This window comes from Tetrao urogallus (assembly GCF_951394365.1).
Source record: "Tetrao urogallus genome assembly, chromosome: 5".
Taxonomy (NCBI): domain Eukaryota; kingdom Metazoa; phylum Chordata; class Aves; order Galliformes; family Phasianidae; genus Tetrao; species Tetrao urogallus.
This window is the reverse complement of record NC_136818.1, coordinates 30,072,287-30,094,683: the sequence shown is the minus strand read 5'-3', so window position 1 is coordinate 30,094,683 and position 22,397 is coordinate 30,072,287. Positions and strand designations below refer to the sequence as shown.

At 47.6% G+C, this 22,397-nt stretch overlaps 2 protein-coding genes across 2 annotated transcripts; both read left to right on the top strand.

The window, feature by feature from the left end:
* Nucleotides 1-1,529: 1,529 nt before the first annotated feature.
* Nucleotides 1,530-19,482, top strand: LOC306946770 (lipase member M-like; the record flags this gene model as incomplete). The annotated part of the gene is made up of 18 exons (XM_079535872.1): nucleotides 1,530-1,613; nucleotides 2,159-2,324; nucleotides 3,266-3,464; nucleotides 3,970-4,079; nucleotides 4,481-4,617; nucleotides 4,817-4,960; nucleotides 5,543-5,644; nucleotides 6,048-6,113; nucleotides 6,458-6,591; nucleotides 13,540-13,651; nucleotides 14,888-15,005; nucleotides 15,737-15,935; nucleotides 16,836-16,945; nucleotides 17,638-17,783; nucleotides 17,938-18,084; nucleotides 18,615-18,686; nucleotides 18,990-19,055; nucleotides 19,189-19,482. 18 exons carry the CDS (start codon nucleotides 1,530-1,532, stop codon nucleotides 19,480-19,482), a joined length of 2,406 nt encoding a protein of 801 aa, XP_079391998.1.
* Nucleotides 19,483-19,883: 401 nt separating this feature from the next.
* PAOX (polyamine oxidase) lies at nucleotides 19,884-22,207 on the top strand (the record flags this gene model as incomplete). Its single annotated transcript, XM_079535871.1, has 7 exons — nucleotides 19,884-20,034; nucleotides 20,104-20,593; nucleotides 20,676-20,875; nucleotides 20,981-21,236; nucleotides 21,373-21,485; nucleotides 21,589-21,746; nucleotides 22,076-22,207. The coding sequence occupies 7 exons, from the start codon at nucleotides 19,884-19,886 to the stop codon at nucleotides 22,205-22,207; spliced, it is 1,500 nt and encodes a 499-aa protein (XP_079391997.1).
* Nucleotides 22,208-22,397: the final 190 nt, after the last annotated feature.

Below are 22,397 nucleotides of genomic sequence, written 5' to 3'. Positions count from 1 at the left end.
CAGGAGAGGGAATGGAGTCAGATGAAGCCCCAGAGTGTGCTGCTCCCTGATAGCCAGTTTGCTGCAACGTGCAGGTGTGTGGGCAGCTTGGTGAGGAGCGGAGGCATCTTGGAAGGCAGTGCTGCCAAAAATCCACCCGCAGCCCACGCTGTCTCTACAAAGAGTGTCTTCAGCCAGTGTGAACATACAGGTGGGAGCAGAGGGCAGCTTCATCCCAGTCTCTTCCCTCTCCATACAGCAGATCCAAGCCAATGCAGGTGGAGAGTGGTCTGAGGGCAACCTACTGGCTCCACTGAGGTCACAGGCAACACTGGATTATGCTGTGCTGCTTCAGATGGGAATAACCAATTTGTTACAATTCTTGCCTGTTCTTCAACACCCCAAAAATATTCCCACACAAGCCCATGTCAGAGGAGTTTCTCATTCCAGAGTGATTCCAGCCCTCAGGTAAATTACACCCTAGTGGAAGAAAGGATTAGGGGAGAAGTGACCCGTGGCACTCCTGGGTGCACGGAGCAGAGGGGATAACAGCTTGGCAAGAGTGGACCTGAGGAAAGAAGGAATCCATCCTACTGAAGCTGACCCAACAGGTAATGCTCCCTGTTTTGATGTCTTGGGGTCAAGAACATGCTGGTGAGTGGGGTTTCTCTTTGCTAATCCTTTTGGGGTTCACCAGGGGCTGCTGAGAGGAGTGTTCTTTGGGTTTAACTTTACAAAAGGAATGTTTTCCCTGGATGGTCATCCCACGCCAGGCTCTTCTCTTGAATTTGCATAGCATGCCTGTGATGTTGCATCCCAGAAATTCTTTCTGTCCATCCTTGCTATGCTTTTTGATACAAGAAATGAGAGCAGTGCAAACTGCTATCCGTGGCCAAGAAGATATTTTGCAAGTGGGATGGATGCAACATATAGGCATGCCAATGCCAATCCACCCGTGCGTTTGGCTGGTGCTTGACACGGCTCTTTTTCCAAGACTTAAAAAACCTGCAACATTCTATTTTGAAACCAGAGCAAATCCAGTGTGTCCTAGTCTCTAAAATCCTACCTTCAACTCTAACAATCACCTAACAAAAAGTTTATGTTATAAACGAAGCCTCTCTTGTCCTGAAATTTAGAAGTGGGTGATTTACTTTTGACTGGATCAACTAGCAAATAATCTATTCTTCTGACTATCCAAAACATCAGTTAAAATGAGGAGTCCCCTCAAAGACCAGATTTTCTCCAGTGGGTAAAGATGTATAATCAGATGTGAATGTGCATGTAAGTTATTTTTCTAAATGAAAGGATCTGACTTAGAACATGTGGTTAAAATGAGATGTAGTTTAGACTCTGGCATTATTCAAGGTTGCTCAAGATAAGCAAACTTTTTAGAACAATTTGGAGAATTTCAACTTGAAAACTATCTGTCTAGGGATTGTATTAATGTCCTAACAAAAGTATAGCACTTGTCAAATGCCATCCCTATCTTCTATGTCAGTGAAATCAATGTCTTGTCTGTTTGCCACGTTGATGATATTTTGCAGAGAACCATGATGTGGCTGTTCATCGCCATTACTTACTTAATCTGTATTACTGAAAGTTCCAGTGCAAGCCCTGAAGTGTCTATGGACGTTGTAAGTCTTGACTTCCCTCTGCTCTCTTCTTGCTGTCATCCGTTCTCCTAAAAAGCCCAAATCTCAGGCATGCAAGTTACTTACTGTCATGGCCTAAGTAAGACCCGTGGTCTCTGCATGTACACCTTTACCAGGGTTTGAGACAGGGGTTTATGAAAGCTTTTGTCTACACTGCATATGTACGCTGAGATTTACAGCAGATTTTTTACGGCTCTCAGCTAGGTGAACAGGTTTGGTCCAGGCTTGGAACTTTGCTCTTGTTGCTGCCTGAGTCTTCACAAGCACTGATTGCAAAATGAAAGTCGGTTGTGGGCCCTTCTTTACCAGACCTGTTCAGGGAGTTTGAGAAACTTGCTGCTGCCAAAGGTTTTCACTGAAGTCATGGTGTTTACACAGTGTGGGTGGAAGGGACACTGGGAGGTCACTATTCCAATCCCCTGCTGACAACAGTATTTTGCCTCAGGGCATCCATGGCTTGGTGTGGCTCTGCTCTGGGATGGAGACCCCCTGAGGACCTGTCCAATGTTGTCATTTCCTTCCTCTAGGGTGAAATTGTTCACTACCACGGGTACCCCTATGAAGAGCATGAAGTGGTGACAGAAGATGGTTATTACCTTACCTTACAGAGGATTCCTCATGGCAAAGACAACTCAGGAAGCACGAGTGCCTCCCATGAAGCAGAAACACCGGGATCCAGCATGTTCTGCCACCGTAAGTGCCACAAGAAGGTCTGCTGGGCCCTGGGGCCCCAAAAACATTCCTTGGTTGGAGGAGGCCAGGAGCAGGGCTTCTTCACCATTGGCTGGGTCCTCAGCGAAGCATCCCTGCAGAGATGGCCTCAAGAGAGTAAGAAATGCAGATGCCAACCATGCCAACTTTGTTGGTCCTGTGGGAACTACTGCAAAGAGGAATAGAATGATAAGAAAAATTAAGAAAGAAATCTCACCTCAAACTTTCAAAGCCAGCCAAATCCATGATGTGAGGCACAAAGGAAGCTGGATTATGGACCCATGTACTGGGTAAAGGTATTCCTGGTGGAGCAATTACGAGTAATTTATTAGCCATAATAAATCAATGTCCAATCTGATGCTGTCTCACCATTTTGATGGTTTTCTTGCCATAACTTGCATCACTTGCACCACTGTTTCAAAGTGGAGAGGGTAATGTCCCAGTCTTGGCAGGCTGTCACTCTCCTGGGAAAATGGGAGAATTGGAATATGAATTTGACAAGTAAGTATAAAAAGCAGCCAGATGTCCATTCAGGTCCTCAGCTGCCCAGGGCAGAAATGCAGGTCTTATAAGACCTGCAGTCTTAAGTTCAAAAAAAAGTTACCCCTTTTCATCAGGGGTTGGAGCAAAGAGGTCCTTACCAAACTAAATTTTTCTATACACTCTTCTACTCTATAGCAGTTCAGGCTTTTTTGACCCTTCGTCTAAAAGTTCTTAGTTGGGATCTGGGATCTGCCATATGGCAAGCAGAAATGGGTGAAGATTCTCTTGTACTGATTCTCAGTAGCTATGTCTCTTGTGATGGGACTGTGCTGTGCACCGTAGTCAATTCTCCATTGGGGTGGTGCCAAAAAATTGTCTGAAGTGTAAATGGTGACTTATGTTAGCAGCTGGAGAAAACAATCTTTTGCTTCTCCTTTCAGCTCCCAAACCTGCAGTGCTCCTGCAGCATGGCCTGGTGTTGGAGGGCAGTAACTGGGTTACAAACCTGCCCAACAGAAGCCTGGGCTTCATCCTTGCAGATGCTGGCTATGATGTCTGGATAGGAAACAGCAGGGGGAACAGCTGGTCACGAAAGCACAAAGAATTTGAATTTCACAGTGAGAAATATTCATCTTACAGGTATTTTAATTGAAGCTACAGAAATGCCACTAGATCTTCCTGGGAGTGCTTTTGGAAAGGTGGACGGGATCCAGTGCTTTCTGTTAGGCTCTGATCCTGGTCCTGCAGTTTCCCTAAGCTGGAGAAGTGGCTCTATCACCAAGATCCAGTCGGAGTGCCTGTGTCTGCCCCAGCCCTAGCCGGATCTCCAAATAGCCTTTCCCTAACGCAGCCTGTCAATTGTACCCACAGCTCTTTTAGCCTTTTCCTGCAAACAAATGACTGCTCCAAAATGTCTGAAGAGCTTCTGGGGCTCCTCCAAGTGATAAGAGCAGATGATACTTTCCAGAGTAAATGTACTACTGTTTAATGGGAACAAATAGCAAATTAACATTGCCACTCAGCAGTAGTAGCACAGATTCAGCAAACATGCCGGTGGGAATGCCACTTTGCAAAAGTTATCACATGCCTGTCACCCTCAGTGTTCAAGATCAGCAACAGTAATTTGCTTATGTCTCCACTGCAGCTTTCATGAGATGGCCATGTATGATCTTCCAGCAACAATCAACTATATTCTGCAGAAAACAGGACAGGAGCAGTTATACTACGTGGCTTACTCTCAAGGCACGACCACAGGTACTTACAAGGGCACTGGATTTAAGTTGGATGTGAGTGGGTAAAAATTTGCATTAATGGAAAAATTTTGAGCATTGGTGGTCCAAAACTGGTTGTGACAATGACTTTTGATGTATCCCACCACTGTCAGAGCCTCAAGAAGGGGCTGTGGGAGATGCAGATGGACTCAACAGTCAAGCTGGGAGCTGAAATGTACCAGCAGTGAAGGGTCCCAGTTGGGATATCAACATGCCCTCATATCTGCATGTTCCAGGATATCAGCATGCTCCAGGGATTCTTACAATGGACACAGGCATCTCAAGTCAAAAATCATGCATAAATAGCAGGGCAGGGTCTAATTCTTAAGTCAAAACTCATGCATAAGTAGCAGGGCAGGGTCTAATTTTTTCTCACTCCTACAGGTTTCATTGCATTTTCTTCCATTCCTGAGCTGGATCGCAAAATTAAGATGTTTTTTGCCCTGGCTCCTATCACCACAAGTTCAAATATGAAGTCACCCTTGGTCAGAGTGTTTGATCTTCCCGAGGGTCTGATTAAGGTGGGTCCTCCCTTGGCACTCCTCTAGTTCCATAGACAAAACCTCGTTCTTAGGTTTCCTGACCAGGGTCAGCTGCACAATGCAAGGGTGCTGGTTTCCATCATCTCCATCATGAGTGCTGTCCTGGCTCTGCAAACTTTCCTCCAAGTGCTGCCGAAGTATTGTAAACCACAACAACCAATGCCTTTGAACTTCACAGCTCATCTTAGGACGCACGGTGGTCTTTGATAAGGATGAGATCCTGAGGCAAGTGACATCACGTTTGTGCAGCTACACACTCTTTAAAAGCTTCTGCTCCTTGGTCCTGTACTTGCCTGGTGGGTTTACCAACAGCTTAAACGTGGTACGTATCCTCCAGATTACTTCTGAAGTGATCCAGTTTTCTGTTGTTAGAGCTTAGTGTGGATGTGCAGTCATGAAAAGAACATTGTCCTGTTCTCATCAGCTTTTAGATATGGAGCAGACTGTGGTGCTGGCCACTCGCACCACAGATCCCCAGAACAGAGTTGGGTGGGAGCTGGTCTATTATTTCTCAAGGCAAGTGTTGATGTTATTCCTCAATTTCCCAAGCAGGGAGTGCTTGAGAAATAACAAGGAGAAATCTGTGATGTGTTGCACACCGTCTTTGCAACAGGATCTGGATTACAAGAGTCAGATTTTTACTTTGATTTGAAACCACGTAGACTTGCAATGTGACCTGACATCCCATGAAAGTTGCTAGGCTCACTGAAGGAAGCTCTGTAGCACACTTCATTCTGCTGCCTGCAGTGTGGGTTTGCACGGCACAGGGATGAGTTGTGCCTTCACAGAGATAAGACAAAGCACTTTGTGCAAATAAGAGCCCCAGCTAGCCTGTGTAATAGACTTGTTGTGTGGCTACAGAGCTGGGTCAGATGTATTCCTCATGAGATTTCCCTCTACACAGAGAATAAATGTCTCCAACGGTTTCTTGCAGAGCCGCATAGATGTCTACCTGTCTCACTACCCTGATTCAACATCCCTAAAAAACATGTTACATTGGCGCCAGGTAATATTCCTTCCTGTTGAATGAGAGCAACCAGGGCTCACATTCTTCTCTCTAAGCTGCCAAGAATCTCTTCTCGATACTCAGATAAAATGCTTCATTACTTTCCCTAGGTAATGGATGTAAGCTAGGTGAACTGTGCATTTCTGTGGCTTCTGTGTCCCAAAAGACAAGCCTCCTCCCCAAGTCGTGCTGTCCACCCTGAGGCAAGATGGAAATTTGATTTATGTCAGTTTCACAAGTGTTGTTCTACTTCTGTTCTTTCATGCTCTTAACAGAATAAGCAATCACAAATAGCCTCTCACTGATGTTTGAAGCTACCAGTTATCCTTCCTCACCCGCTTTTGTTTCTCTTGTGGTCCCGTGTAATGTATGGAAAATTAACATAGCTCTCTTCCTCTTCTAGCTCTATCAAACAGGGGAATTCAAATATTATGATTATGGAAGTGACAACATGCTTCACTACAACCAGGTAAGAGAAATCTATTCTCATTTGTCAGTTTAAGAAAACAAAACAAAACAAAACAAAAATTCAAATGTAATTATTGCTGTGACTGAGACCTAATTTTATGGGCTTTACCTTGTATGATTATATGGGATTGTACCTTTCTTACACTAGGGGGTTGAACAGTGCCATTCACTGATGATTTCTCAAAACTCTGGTAAGAAGTATGACAGTTCAAGGCACAGTTTGGACCTCCACTGACATGCATTTATTGAGAGAGAAAGGAAATCCTAAGCAGCAATCAAGAGTACTTTGAATTTTCAATCTGCCTGTGACTTCCCAGACCTTAGGCAATGTTATTCATTTTCCAGAGCACGCCGCCCTTCTATGAGCTAGAAAATATGAAAGCACCACTTGCTGCATGGTTTGGTGGCAAGGACTGGATTTCTGCCCCTGAAGATGTAAATATAACACTGCCTCGCATAACCAACGTGGCGTACAAAAAGTACATTCCTGAATTTGTCCACTTTGATTTCCTTTGGGGTATGCAAGTATATGAACAAATATACAAAGAAATTCTTGAACTGATGAAGAAGAACGCCTAGAGGTGGGATAGTCGCAGTAATTCTGATTTCTCCTTTATCTTTGGGCATTTTCTCCTTTACCTTCTTTATGTGAAAAAAAAAGGGGGGCGAGGGGGGTAGGGAAAGGGGGAAGGGCTCATTGCGGTGCTGCACTTGTGGGTTTATATCAGTCTGGCAAGTGAGGAAAATTGGCCAATCCAATGATCATAGAATTGTGTAGGATTTAAGTTAATTAAGTAGGTGGAGGTCCTTGAAGGAGATGGGCGTGGACCTTGGGCTCCGAGCCTTTCATGCTCATGGATTTCAAGACAGAAGCAATTTCCGTGGAGCTCTTGACCAGTGCTGTGGGCTCTGGGTGTTCCCAGCTACAAACAGCAGCACAGTAGCTCTGCTCTGTACTGGATGCTGATGTTTCACCAGTTGGGATCACTGTACCTAGAAGCTATCTGGCCGGTGATGATTACAAGAGCTGGTAGATGCTGATGTAGATAAGCCTAAACTTGATCATGTGTAACAGGGTTTTCAAGATTTACCAAGAAAGACCACTTTGCATCCTTTTAAGTACTATTCCCAACGTACAAACTCAGGTGGAAAATTCAGTTTTGCTGAGTTTCAGGAAATGCTTTTGTCTTCCTTGTGTGTAAGAGAGAAGAGTCTGGTGGAAGCCTATAATGAGTCTAACTCTGTTTTCAGCTTCTGGATTACATTTTGTAGTAAGATACTGGTTAGGGGAGGAACTGTGAATTTGCCAGTTTGCGTAATTTACTCTTAAAATATGTCTAGGAGCAAGCAGGGCAAAGGATAAGGCCCTTTTTCCAAATACACGTATGAAAATTAGTAATAAAGTAAGATAGGGTCCTCTGGGCTCTGTGTGATTGTACTCCCTTAAACCTCTGGAGCAACATGGAGATTTCAGCATAGCTGTATGAGGGTGAGGGACGAGGCAGGTTGCAGGAGGCAGTCTGGAGGTTTAGAAAGGGTAAGGAGCATGACATGGCCACTCTCCAAAGACAAACTGTGGGTCCAAGCAGCATGCCTTCACCCAAGTATCTAGAAGGGGTGGAATGGGGCTGCTGATGCACACTGCTTTTGGCAAGCTGCAGCAGAGTCTGTTAGAGTATAAGGAAATCATCAAAAGTGTGAAGATCTTCACTTTCTATCCTTAGAGCTAGAACTGACCGCAGAACAAACAGGACTGGCCAAGGTGTTCTTGGGGTGTAGGAATCAAGCTATAGGTTACATATGATCTATAGATTAATAGAACCATTTAATGGTTTGGCTTGAAGGACACTACTGAATACCTAGCTACAAATCCTGCCACGGGCAGGGACATCTCCCACCTGACCAGGTTGCCCAGGACCACATCTAGGCTGGCCTTGAGACCCTCCAGGGATGGAGCATCCACAACTTTTCTGGGCAGCCTGTTCCAGAGCCTCACCATCCTCTGAGTAAAGTTTTTCTTCCTCATATCCAACCTAAATCTCCACATTCCTAGTTCAAAGCTGTTACCCCTTATCCCATCATTACACTCCCTGATAGATCCCCTCTCAAGGTTTCCTGTAGGCCCCTTTAGGTACTGGAGGGAGCTAAAGTGATTAGCTACCTCACTTTTTATTTTTGTAGTGACACCCCTTTCTGTGTAATTAGTTATTTAGTGCAGGGCTCTGCCTTAAAGCAGCATTCCTCCAGTAATGCATTGTGTTCATGCAATGAATGAGCATGCAAACACATGAAGAGTTTCCTGTCCTTGCACATAAACACCCAGACTTTTGAATAGCAACTTATATATTTTAATTTAAAATTACTAAATTTTTAAGTCTGAAAGTTCCTAAGAATTGCAGTGTTTCGGCTCTTTTTCATTCTGTTCATTCTTCAATGTTTCTTTCAATTCTGTATTCATCCAAAGCAAAGTTCATATTGCACTGTTTCAGTCCATTCCCATGGTGGAGTGTTCTGGTGAAATTCTTTCCAAACCAGGGTCTGAAAGTTCCAGATGGAATTGGTACTTGTTTGTTAAAGGTTCAGCAATTGCTAAGCCGGTGCATTTTGAAAGAAAAGAAAACAGCAAATAAGCAAGGTGCTTGCAACATGAATATTATGATGTTCTGTCATCTCAAATTGCCTCAGTCAATAGAAGGGTTCTCTGAAGAGCTGTGCTGGTCTTGCAGGGACTGAGTCCTTGCTCATCTCAAGCCTATTGTTTTGGGGCTGGAGTTTTCTCTCACAAGAACAATGACATTCAGGCACCTTGCTCCCCATGTGAATGTCTTGAGATTGTTTATCCTCCATGTGTGACCAAACCTCAGCCATATACCTGCACATGTGAAAGATATTGGTTATGTAGCCACTGACTTAACCTTCTTCCAGATGTTTTCAGACAGAACAATTTTTGATCTGTTCATGTTTGGCATGAGAGGCAGGACAGGCTTAAAACTGTGTTACATCCCACTCAAAATACAGTAATTGCACCATATTTTATGGCCTGCAATTTTCTATCATCATCACAATCAATGTGAAAAAAGCAGCAGGCTCATGTGCTCAGCTGTGTCCACACAGAAGGTGTTTCATGAAGCCATTCCAGCTTAAGGATTACAGAGGCACAGGCTTGAAATGGAGATGCACTTTTGTAAGTAATCCTAGGATTGTTTTGATATCTAATTTAAGCAACTGACTGCTCTGTGGTGTTATTTATAAACTAAATTTTACTGGGATTAATCCAGTCATCCAGTCAATCCAGTCAGGGTTTCATCAAGTCATGTCAAATGGTGCACTGCCTTTTCATGTTGTTTTGATCCTTAACAGCAAGCCTGAAAAACATCATCTGATCTAAGGTTTAGATCACCTGATCTAAATGTGTATGTTTGGTGGCCCTGCTAGGCAGGGGGGTTGGAACTACATGATCCTTGAGGTCCCTTCCAACCCGGGTGATTCTGTGATTCTGTGTGATCTGCAGTCACTGGCATTTCTGAGAAGATTCAGGCTTAATGTGAATCTTCTGAGAAGGTTTAATTCATTCTCTTGGGGACACGTATCTTTCTTAATGTAGGAACCACGAGCAATTTCTGTGTTATTTCCTATGTTATTTCCAAGACTGTTAGATAAGTGCTTGAAGACGGACTGGGCAGTTGGTCCCCGAGACTTGTGGTTTTGTGTGTTGGTACTTTAAGCAGATGGGAACTGTATGTGCCCATGACAAGTTATGGTTAGCCAAAATCACAGTCAGATATAACCACCTCCAATGCTCTTCACCAGCCTGAGCAGGTCTCCGCTCCTGACTGCTGCAATGTGTCCCAGACTGTAACTGTGGGACATTACTGCTTCCTGAATTGCCTTGATCCTAAGTTAGTCTTTTTCCATCAACAAAAAAGGTCCAAGAACAAATTTGAAAAAATAATATTTTAGTAATATTACTAATTATTAAGTTTTCTGAAGTGCTCAGGTCTGCTCATGAACAGACCAATCTACTTTAGCTTTAAATTTGCTTTAAAGCCAACTGTACAATTAGGAATGACCAGAGAAGCATAAGATGTTCAGGGTTCTTCTGGGGTCACCAGAACACAGAATGAGGGGAAGAAAATAACTGAGAGAAATCCTGGATAACCATATCACAATTATTTTGCAATAAGCTTTACAAAACATGTGTGCATTTGTTGATTCATTTTCACGACAGTGAAATGATTGCATGAATAATTCTGGCAAGGTGTTGTGAAAATAATTCGCTATTACATCTAGCCTGACTATGCAACTCTAGCATGGGTAATACCCCTATAAACTGTGTAATCAGAGATAATGGAGACAACGCAGTCACATGGAGGGACTTTAAATGAGAGGTAGCACCAGATAAATGCAATTTTCCTCACCAGTTTTTTTTTGCTTGACCAAGGTTCTTCAAGGATACTGACAGGAAATTATGTTTATCTGGCCAGGATTACACAACAGTTGATGTTCCCTTATTGCTAAAAAAGCAGAATTATGTTGTTTTTCTGAGCTCAGGATGCCAGGACCAGATGTCAGCTAGTCAAGTATCTCCCTACTTGTGTTTGCTTACCCTTGTGCTTGGCAAGCGTCAACACTGAGAAGGTACGACAAACACACTGAGCATACCACCTGGCAGCTTGCATGTGTGTGAAAACATCAGAAGCACGAGAGCAAGAGTTAGAGGAATGGCATGCACTGATTTCCAAGGATGTGATTAACAACAATCAAGCTGGTGAGAGCTGAGAAACATGTTGCTTGTGCTCTCATGTGCCACAGAAAAGATGACTTGTTGGTAGAAGACATACGCCTGACAACAGAACAGCAGCAGAGGGGATGCAGCACATCTCATGGGCTGTTCCTTTTATCCCACGAGGAGGACAAGTTACAATCCCAAACAAGAAAATGAAAGATGCTCATCAGCAATGTTGTCTAATATAAAGATAAGAAGTAAATAAGATTCAGAGGCAAATTACCACACTACAGTATCTTTCAACTCCTAAATGATTTCAGATGTCTGTCCGAGAACAAGCTGACCTTGGGACTTAAGAGGAACCCAGAAGGCACACTGAGGACCCAACAGCTGGCAAACCTTGCCTTCCATGTCAGATGCAGGTGACCTTGGCCAGAGCACTTGTGCACATATATCTTGGCCCTGATGAGAATGAATATGTGATATGAATATAGTGATTGATTCTTTACTTGCTTAGGAAATCAAATAAAATGTCATTCTGTTTCTAAGCAGTCTTGCCTTTTCTTTCATTAGTTCCTACAACAGTACTGTATGAACATCCCATGAGCATGATTATACAGTTTAATTTTAAGATGTCCATGATAGCCTACTTAATATTTGGTTATACACCCTACCATGCATCAGGAAGCCCTGACATAGTAGGTTAACACCACTGATGACTCACAGTTCTGCCAAATGGACACGCACAACAGAATCACAACAGTGCTGTTCTTTTCTGCACTTGCATCTATATGTCAAAACGCCCAGCTCTGATCTGCCAATCTCAGAAACTACTAAGGTCTCCATTCTCAGTAAAAGGCTGCTCCTGGTTGGCAACTTCTCTTCTTCCTACCACAGATACAATAAGTACCAGTGCAAAATTTCATATTGTATCTCTAGCAATATTTACTATTAGTATCTGGTAACTCCCCCGGATAGCTACTATCTAATGGAGGCAGAAGGCAAGATCAGAAGCCAACTTAATCCTTGTCCAGAAAATGTACACAAGCAGAGCACATGCTAGCCAGCAGGTCTTTCAGACAGCTACCAAGCAGATACAGAAAGGCATAGGTTACAACATCACGGGCTAAAGGTGGAGAAAGAGCACCACTGTTCTGTGCAATGCATAGCACTTCAGTCAAACCGGCATTGCATAAACTCTCCTCTGTTTTGCAGTCCATATACAAGATGCTGAGGTTGGTGCTTTTCCAGAAAATGCTGCAGAGGTTTTGCGAGTTGCCTGTTGCAAATACAATATCCCTCGGGCCTAAGGAGTTTTGTGGAGGCCATCCGGAACTTGCCACCCTGTGTTTCCTACCCAGGCAGCCAGCAAAGCCTGCCCAGACCCTGGACTGTCTATCAAGAGGTCAGCATGCTGCTGTGGTCTTGCAAAGCTGCTAAACAGCTCAACATAACTGCCATGTGCTCCAGTTGTCTTGAGTCCTCTGCTTGCCTCAGGAGCTCTTCTAGCATTCTCAAGAGTGCCTAGGAGATAGGAAATTATCCTTTCCAAATGAAACATTTTGGCTTTTTTTTTTCTTCAGCAAATATCATGAGCTGAAGATGAAACTCCATAGCTGAAATTCCTTGCCGCATAAGCCCGGCTGCTTTTGAAGATGTAATTCATTGCAAGCTTGAAAGGTATGATCATAAGACCAAGTAGAGGAAGTTACCAAATATATGACCAGTGCATCCCTTAATTGGAGGACACATGATGTAGCCCAGCACAGTGCTGATGTAAAAGGACTCTGACACAGCAGACTCTTTTTATTGCTGGTATGGTAGAGACACCATCACTCCCACCGCAGCCTGATCATACAACAGTGGGCGCTGCCTGGTAATGTATTTTCCTCTGTAATTCAGATTCATGTAGGAGCTATTCTCAGGGTGAAAAAGCTTTCTTCTCAGTTGCTTGCTTCTTGTCATTACCATAGAGGCAGCAACTATGAACATCCGGAATATTTAAGAGGGCAGGTATGTCTTAAAGTGTGAGACCCACTGGGAGAAGAATGAAAGAATGTTCCCAGATGGATGGTGAGAAGATCTGTGGCTCGCACTATTAGGTAGAAGTTAAGCTCTAAATTCTAAGAGCTTGGCAAAGCATTAGAAATCTTATGTAATATTAACTGCGTATTATAAATACATCTTTGCTCAGCGCAGGAGTCTCTCAGGTAGTCAGCATATTTCTGCTTATTTCAAACTGTGCTTATTTAATAAATATTCTTCCTAGAAATCTCTAGAAGCTTTGGTTCATGAGACTTTGGGTCAATAGTGGATTCTGGGTGCAAAAGATAAATGATAAGGAAACAGCGGAAGTACAGACACCTCTTCATAGTGCAAGCTCTTACTTAAAATGAATTCCCTTTATGTGGCATCTGTCCTGACAGCAATTTCCATCATGTTAGTTCTTCAGTTATATAATCTTTTTACCATTAAAATTTCAAAGATGAGTCTTGCTGCTGCTTGACCCAGTCCGCGTGGAGGAGCACAGAGAATCCTGTATGGACTCTGGTGGGAGCTGGAGCTGGGAATACCCTCTGCTTTCCCACCGCAGCCTGTCATTTGTGGTTCTCAGACACTAAAGGAGCTCAGCCAGCAGAGCCAAGTAGGACCAGACATTCATAATAATGTTATTAACAAATGGCAATGGTATTTTACACAGGCACAAGATGCGGTTGTTGGTTACAGTCCTGTTTTTGACACAAGCAGCTGCAAACTCAGATGATGTCATGACGAATCCAAAGAGTGTAAATCCAGAGATATTCATGAATGTTGTAAGTCAGGAAAATATTGGATCTCCTCTCTATCTGAACGTTTGTAGATATTTAACTGGGTGAGAGGGGGCCACGGAGGAATGCAGGGTGTGTGGACAGGGCTGCAGTAGCCATGTGTACTGTTTTTGTGGTGACACACGGCATTACGCCGTCTCCATGCCATCATTAACAAACCCTAAATGAGTCCTCATCCTCCCTGCAAATTAAGTGCAATTAGTAGAAGCAGGTTAGTTAGAGACAGCAGCAGCCTCAGTTTGGATTGAATCAGACTTCTTCCTTGGAGGTAGAAAGTTCTGCAGGTTCCTCTCTCCTTGCTCAAATATGTGGCATTCGCTTGTGCCCCTTGACAAGGCAGGAGCCCCACCATGATTTAAAACCCCAGTATTGAGCCCAAAACTCAGTGCCAGCAGTACTTCACTGGGCACAGACCCATGAGCACACCACGCTGAGGGTTTCACACAGGTCTCCACACAGACCCTGGTCCTAGCAGACCCAGCAGCACAGCTCCGCAGGCAGCAGACTGAGATGGATCCAAGAGCTGAGCCATGAAATTGCTGAAATTAAACGCCTCCAGCAACCACGTGAAAAAGCGGCATGGCAACCCAGGAGCAGGCGCACTGATTTCACCAGACTGAAACATCCCAGTCTGTTGAATTTTCAGTGTAGATAATGCTGAAGCCCTGTGAGCCCTGTGACAAACCACAGGAGGCCTTTTCAGCCATCCCTGCAGGCTGGGTAGGCCTGTGAGCTCTTCTGCCCTGCCAGCTGGCTCGAAGCTCAGCACAGCATGTTTTGCTGCTAGTGCCAGAGTCAGACAACTCTTCTGTTTTCAGCCCTCACTTCCAGAGGAATCCACATGCACACGCTATGCTCAGGCCTGCTGTATCCCAGCCCCAGGCCACATCTCCTCCTCTTCAGACAGGCCCACAGCACCAGCACACAGAACATCTCATCACATGTAGCCTCACTGCTTGATGTTTTCCTGCAGTAGAAGCATTTAAGTGGGGTGAGTTTCTGAAAGCACACCTCAGGTAAAAGATTTTTTCCCAACAACAGGTTTCTGAGTCCTTTTGGCTAGAGAGAGTGAAGACAGTGAGGATGGTGACTCAGTCTGGAGACGTCTCTCATACTGTTCTCCTGGCTCAGCAGGGGCATCCCAGATGATGAGGGATGTGCTCTGTGTCAACCAATTGTCCCAGCTATGCCATGCTTGTACCTTGTCTTTTCTTTTCCCAGAGCCAAGTGATCTGCCACAGAATGTATCCCAGCGAGGAGTATGAAATCCTGACTCGCGATGGTTACTATGTCAAACTGAACAGAATTCCTCATGGGAGAGAATATCCTAGGAACATAGGTATGGCTCTATTTGGCAAGGAAGCCAGCAAACAGGTGTAACATCTCAGACACTGCTTGATTTTTGGGTGGCCCTCTATGGAGCCACAAGTTGGGTCCCTTCCAGCTCAAGGATATTGTGTGATTCATTGGTTCTATGATTCTAACGAGCAGTTACCTAAGATCCAGGTGAAGGGATGAACCTTACTGGGACAGTATTTATCACTAATGCAAAAAATACCAAATCCATGGCCCTTCTCCAATTTGTAGTCAAGTCTTTAGCAACCAGCACAGGAAAGCATGCACACAGCACAGGAACCTCTTTTGTTATCAAGCAGCAACTCAGTTTAAAGGCTCAAAGGATGCAGACATATCTTAAGAAAGCTCCTCATTTAATTTTTCCCCTGAAAATTTGTGTCTTTGAGGTCTGTACTACCTCAGTGACAAACCTAGAGGTCTGAGAGTGTGTGGTTGTCACAGTCAGTCCATGTCTGCAGTGCTGAGCTCATAGAGATGAGCACATGGGGCCTGAAAGGTTTGGTAGAGACGTCAGCAGCTCTTCAGCCTGTGACAATCGCAACTCAACTACAGCCAAGATTTCTTAATGTCCCTGTTTTGATACCCTCCCTCCAGGCAATACAAAAGAATATTGCATGTGCTCTGACAGTGCTAAAAGGAGGCCACAGTAGTCTGAATTTGGTAATAGCAGAGGAATTCTGGTTCAATAAAACATGATGTTTATTTCACATCTAGGCCCCAGACCTGTTGTGTTTCTTCAGCATGGGCTACTTGGTGATAGCAGCAACTGGGTTGAAAATCTGGCTAACAACAGCCTTGGCTTCATACTAGCAGACTCTGGCTATGATGTGTGGCTGGGAAACAGTCGGGGAACACACTGTTCCCAAGGACACCAGCATCTTTCCCCCGACCAGACTGAATTCTGGGATTTCAGGTAGGCTGGGGTGGATTACAAAAGCTGGCAAACTCTCCTGTGTGTCACCCACCTCTAGGCGGAGGCTGATGCCTCCACACAGGCAAGTCAGAGCATCTAGTCCCGTGAATGGCCACCCCCAGACCTGCCAGAAGAGCCTGAAGGCAGGGAGGCTGGAAGCACCTGTGCAGACCTGCCTAGTGACATGGTGCCAGTATCTCACTGCAGATGCCGTGTGTCTCCACCCTGCAGAATCTAGGACTGCCTGTGGATGTCCCAGACCAGTCCTCCCAGCAAGGTGCCTGCAAGTGGCAATCTCTCCCCCTCTTCTAGATGTAATCCCCAACGACAATGAGGGTGGGTTAGTGAAGGGGCCAAGATGATCTTAGAGGTATTTTCCAACCTTAACGATTTCAATGGTTCTATGATTCCTCTGAAATAGTCTGGGAAGTGAGTTTTCCTTCTGCTCAGAAACAGTCTGAAGTAAGTAAGACATTTTAAGCTGCTACTGCCTGCCCAGCACTTGTCTTCAGACTTATAAATATGCTTGCAGTAGAATAGCTAAGGAAGTGCATCTGCACTTACACTACATCACGCTAAAAGGCACGTGGAACAGGACTCCCTGTCTCTGGCATCCTGATCTGCAGAACCAGATCTTGATCTGCAGTTATGCATTGCAACTGAAATACTGTATTGTATTGATGACCAGGCTCTGCAAATTCCTAGCAATGGTTATGGAAGGACTAAGTCTTCTCAATGGAGGATGAGGCCATGGCAGGAGAGATGCCTTTGGACTGTGTGTATCATCACCTACCTTATGGCTCTCCTTGGTCATGGAAACTTTCTGTTGGGAAACTATCTGCAGATGTCAAGCTCTTCTGTACATACCCTTGTAACTCATGCTCTGTTCCTGTGTTGCAGCTTCCACGAAATGGCCATATATGACCTGCCAGCAATGATCAACTTTGTCCTGCAGAAAACTGGCCAGAAGCAGCTGTACTATGTGGGCTACTCTCAGGGTGCCACTATCGGTGTGTTAGAAGGGGTTGGGCATCACCTTTCTCTCTAAAACAGGGAAGATGTTGCCTGGACCACCTCGAAAACATTCACTTTGCCATCTGTAAGCAGAAAGTGCAGGGAGGTCCTACATGTGTGAACGACCAAACAGGCATGTTAAGACATCTCAAAGGTCCCTTGCAACACAACAGCAGTGCTCTCCCTAAAGGAGAAATGGGAGGACCAGCATGTTCCTACAGCAGTAGGAAAGTGCTAGGTGACCACAGTCAGGCCCTGAAAAGCAAATTCCAGCCTGGAAAGCTGGGTTCTACACCAAACACAAGTGCATTTTGCATGGAGTTCAAGGCTTGTGCACCCCAATCACAGTGCTTTTTTCCACCAGCTAGGCCATCATGGGTACGAGGTGACCTAAGGGACAATGAAAGTAGCCACTGGGAGGTGATACAACTGTTCTTTTCTCCTTGTGAAAGGCAGAATGCCCCATTAGTGTTAGTCATTAAAGTGTTTTGTCAACCACAGGAATAAAAATGTTGTCTCTTTCTGGCTAGCACTAACACTGAACAGAAAGTTCAGAGGCACAAATTCCAGATTCCTAATTCAGACTAATGTCAGATTAACAGACATAGGCAGTAGGTTCATGCAAACCCTTGGGCTAAGCACCTGAACAAAATCCAACAAGTCTCAGATTGTTTTTCTGTTTTCTCAGCATTCATAGCATTTTCATCCATGCCAGAACTGGCTCAGAAAATCAAAACTTTTTTTGCCCTGGCTCCTGTAGTAACGATGAAGCACGCCAGAAGTCCTGTCTTGAAAATGTCATTCCTTCTTAACGGAAAACCCGAAATGCTTCAGGTATGAGATTCACCCCTACTCTAATCCTCTGAATGCTAGAAAACGGACGTTGTTTCCAGGCCATCTGAAGCAGCAGAAAGCAGCTCATTTCCACAGATGCAATAGCCTAGGGAAGGGAAATGTAAGAAGCTACCTTCACCATTTGTTTCCCCAGATCCTATTTGGCAAGACAGATGCCTCACTGAGGATAAGGAAGCTGTGGAGATTTCTTCCTAACCTGTGCAGGCACCTGCTCCTGCATAAGCCCTGTGCCGACCTATTTTTCCTGCTGGGTGGCTTCAACGAGAAGAACTTCAACATGGTGCGTCTGTCCATCAGTCCAGCAGACTCAGAGCAAGGCACTCAGCAAGGCCTGGAGGCCCACGAGTGGCCACCAAGGATTTGTGCATGGTCACTGGGCTGGGCGGGGTGTCCTTGAGGACTTGCTGAACATGGGCTCTGGGAGAGCACCTTGCTGGGAGTTTCCCTCATAGGGACAGTTGGTGTCCTTTCCTGGGGATTGGAGACTTCTGGTTTCAGGGAGGAGGGCTGCTCTTGGTGGTGGAAAGCTTAAAACTGCTGACCTACCAGTTGTCATCTACTAGCCCTGGAGGAAGTGAGGTTTGGTAGGGCATGGGGAACGCTGAGGCTAAATGTTGCTAACAGTTTGTTTCTTCTTCCACAGTTGTATAAGAACAATTGATTTTTAATTTGAAATTATGTTTGTGAACCTGATCTAACTCTCTAGGCAGCACAACACAGTAGAGGCTCTTGGAAAACACAATCTGGCAAACATTGTGCCTGTTCCTACTCACCTGCAAGCAATGATATCTTGAGTGTGTTTCCCTGCAGACCCGGCTAGATGTGTACACAGCCCACTATCCTGATAGCACATCTGTCAAAAACATAATACACTGGACCCAGGTATGTCCCCTGAATGGCCTCACCCCTTGGCTGGTCCCTGAACCTGGTGTCTCCAGGTGTGAGAGACCAGCATGTGTTGATGCTAGCAACTTGTGAGGGAGGAAAGGGATAAAACAGAGCCTGCAGAAGGGGCTTAGGATACAGACAGAGCTGCTCTGCTTCCCATTATTTGCTCTTTTTCACTGCACTGAGATGTGTGCACTGGGCTGCTCTGCTGGGAGCCAGCCCTTGAGAGTCTTTGAGGTATGGAACGCATATGGTGGTCCTGCCACGTCCTGCTGCATGGTTATCCTTTCCCCCCAGGTGAAGACATCTGGAGAGTTTAAAGCTTTCGACTACGGCAGCAAAAACCAAGCTGTGTACAACCAGGTAGGGGTTGCGGTGCTGGTGTCCAGGATATCTGCATCCAAACCTGCAGCCAGGCTCACACCAAGCCTGTCCTGTGTTCTGTGGGGCTAGGTGAGCCCGTAGGGTTTCCCAGATGATTCTCACATCCCTCCAGGAGAAGCCTCCCTACTACCAGTTGGAGAAGATGCCTGTGCCTACAGCAGTGTGGTCAGGGGGTGAGGATTGGGTAGCTGACCAGAGGGATGTCCTCCTACTGCTGCCACGCATCACCCGCCTCATCTCCTACATGCACATCACCGACTGGAACCACTGGGACTTCATCTGGGGCCTGGACAGCCCTGGACGCCTCTACAGCTGCATCGTGGCTATGGTGAAAGGGTCCCAGCAGGGCAAAGCCCAGCTCAGCAGTGCCCCAAGGAAGCAGCAGGATGTGATCAGACCCCAATAGCGGTACACTGGGGATGGCTGAGCCAAATTTTTCCAGGCTGCATCAAGGGGTGCTGGGAGGGGTCCTGGCCCTGCTCATGGCCGAGGGCTCGAGTGGAGCACGGAGAACCCGTCTTCACCAGGGCCGGGTCATGGCTTCTCCACTGTGCAGTGGTGCTCTGCAAGTTCCCACCCTGCTGAAAAACGTGCAAAAACACGGTGCTCCCTCCCCATCACCACCCTCCACCCAAAAAAAACCCCCCACAAAACACAACAGAAATAAGAACTTGAAGGGGATTTTTTGTGCATTGTCAGAGCTCAGTGCTAAGGCGAGGGTTAAACAGCAGCTCAGCCCTGGGGTGAAGGTTCAACAGCAGCGCGGCCCCACGAGATCCGGGGCGGCCCCGGAGGCGGGCGGACGCCATGGAGCGCGGCGGCGGCGGGCGGCGGGTGCTGGTGGTGGGCGCGGGGATGGCGGCGCTGGGGGCGGCGCAGCGGCTGCAGGGCACGGGCGGCGTGCGGCTGCTGGAGGCGGGAGGCCGCGTCGGTGGCCGCGTCTGCAGCCTCCCCTTCGGTAGGGAGCGGAGGGCGCGGGGCGCGGGGGTGGCAGCGGCCCCGGGATGACGCCGCCTTCCTCCCACAGCCTCAGGGCTGGCAGAGCTGGGCGCTCACTGGATCCACGGGCCCTCGGAAGGGAACCCCGTCTTCCGCCTGGCTTCCGGCTACGGACTGCTGGGCCCCGGGGCCACCGAGGAGGAGAACCAGCGGGTGGAGGCCAAGGGACACCCGCTGCTGCCTGTCATCACCTACGGTAGCTCAGGGAAGGTGCTGAGCCCCGAGCTTGTGAGCAGCACCCGCAGCCTCTTCAGCGAGCTGCTGGGCTTGGCCCAGGCCCTCGCGGGCGTGTCGGAGCTACCAGCCAACAGTGTGGGGCAGTACCTGCGGGCAGAGATCACCCGGCTGGCCTCCGCTTGGGATGAGGACAAGGATGACAAGCAGCTGCGGCTGGCCATCCTCAGTGCCTGCCTCAAGCTGGAGTGCTGCATCAGTGGCACCCACAGCATGGACATGGTGGCCTTGGGGTCCTTTGGGGAGTACACCTCGCTGCCTGGCCTGGATTGCACCTTCCCAGGGTGAGCAGGAGCACCGGGAACACCCTGAGCAGGGGTACATGGCAGTGAAGGAAGGTGTCTCTGGTCCTGTCCTCTCCTACAGTGGCTACAGCAGCCTGCCTGAGCGCATGCTGGAGACCCTGCCAGAGGGCACCGTCATGCTCAACAAACCAGTGAGGACTATCCAGTGGCAGGGGTCCTTCCGTGAGGAGGGGGACACAGACAGGGACTTCCCTGTCCGGGTGGAGTGCGAGGATGGTGACTCTTTTCTCACTGACCATGTTATTGTCACCGTCCCACTGGGTGAGGCTTGAGGGGCCCTGCCCAACCACTGCATCATTCCACTGAGCCCCTGGGGCAAGTGGCCTGGTTGCAGTGGAAGGAAGCCACCCCACCTTCTCTCTGTAGGTTTCCTCAAGGAACGGCATCAGGACTTTTTCCAGCCTCCCCTGCCTCAGAGGAAGGCAGAGGCTATTCGCCGCCTAGGCTTTGGCACCAACAACAAGATCTTCCTGGAATTTGAGCAGCCCTTCTGGGAGCCCGAGCAGCAGCTGCTGGAAGTAGTGTGGGAGGATGAATCACCTCTTGCTGAGCCCAGTACCGACATGAAGGCCAACTGGTTCAAGAAGCTTGTTGGCTTTGTGGTCCTGCAGCCACCAGAGCAGTAGGTGGCCCGGCACTTTGGCCCTACGCAGTGCTGGTTTGGGGGTCTTTCAGGGTGATGCGGTCTAGAGCAGGTAGGGCTTCAGACGGTGCAACTCAGTCCCCACCTCCCATTGGGTGCTCCTTCTCCCCACCAGGGTTGGGCACGTCCTCTGTGGCTTCATCGCCGGCAAGGAGTCAGAGTACATGGAGACACTGAGCGACGCTGAGGTTCTCAGCACCATGACCCAGGTCCTCCGCACACTGACAGGTACCTGATCCCCCACCTCCCCAACACCTCCATATGCAGGAAGAGGCCCAGCAGGCTGGGGGCTCTGTCCGGCCCTGCCTGAGATGTGCCCCATGGCCCACAGGCAACCCGCACCTGCCCACACCCTGCAGCATGCTGCGCTCCTGCTGGCACAGCACTCCCTACACACGTGGCTCCTACAGCTACGTGGCTGTTGGAAGCTCTGGAGAAGACATAGACATACTGGCACAGCCACTCCCCGAGGATGCATCTGACCCAAGGGTAAGGGCATGGAGGGTAATAATAGCATAGGACTTGGGACAGCTCCAGTGTGCAATGGGGTGTGCAGTAGCATGTGCCCGAGGAGCACAGAGCTCTGTGCGGGGTCACTTGGGTCCTTTGGTGTGGAATGGCGGGACAGGGTGGGGAACACCTCATCTCTTAAATTGGGGAGGTGTGGCCCGCAGAATGCATCCCAGCGCCCTCCAGGCATGGGGCATTTCCCCAAGGCCTCAGGCACCCACTCAATGGGCCAGCGTCAGGCAAGCTGTGGGCACGTGTAGCCGCGGGTGGGCCTGATGCTGCCCCCGGCCCTGACCCCCGCCTCGTAGCCGCTGCAGGTGCTGTTCGCGGGGGAGGCCACGCACCGCTCCTTCTATTCCACCACGCACGGCGCGCTGCTGTCCGGTTGGCGGGAGGCCGAACGCCTCAACCAGCTCCCGCGGGCCGCGGCCCGATCGTAATAAAGGTTCCTTCCCCACAGAGTTCCTCCTGGTTTATTGCCCGCCGGCCGCTCGTCCTCCGCGGACCGTCAGTACCAGTTGGTGCCGGCGATCATGAAGCGCGTGTCGTCCAGCGGGGCCGTCGCGGGGCCTGGCTGCGGGACGGCGTCCGGGGGGGGCTGCGGGGCGGCAGGCGGCTGCGAAGTAGGCT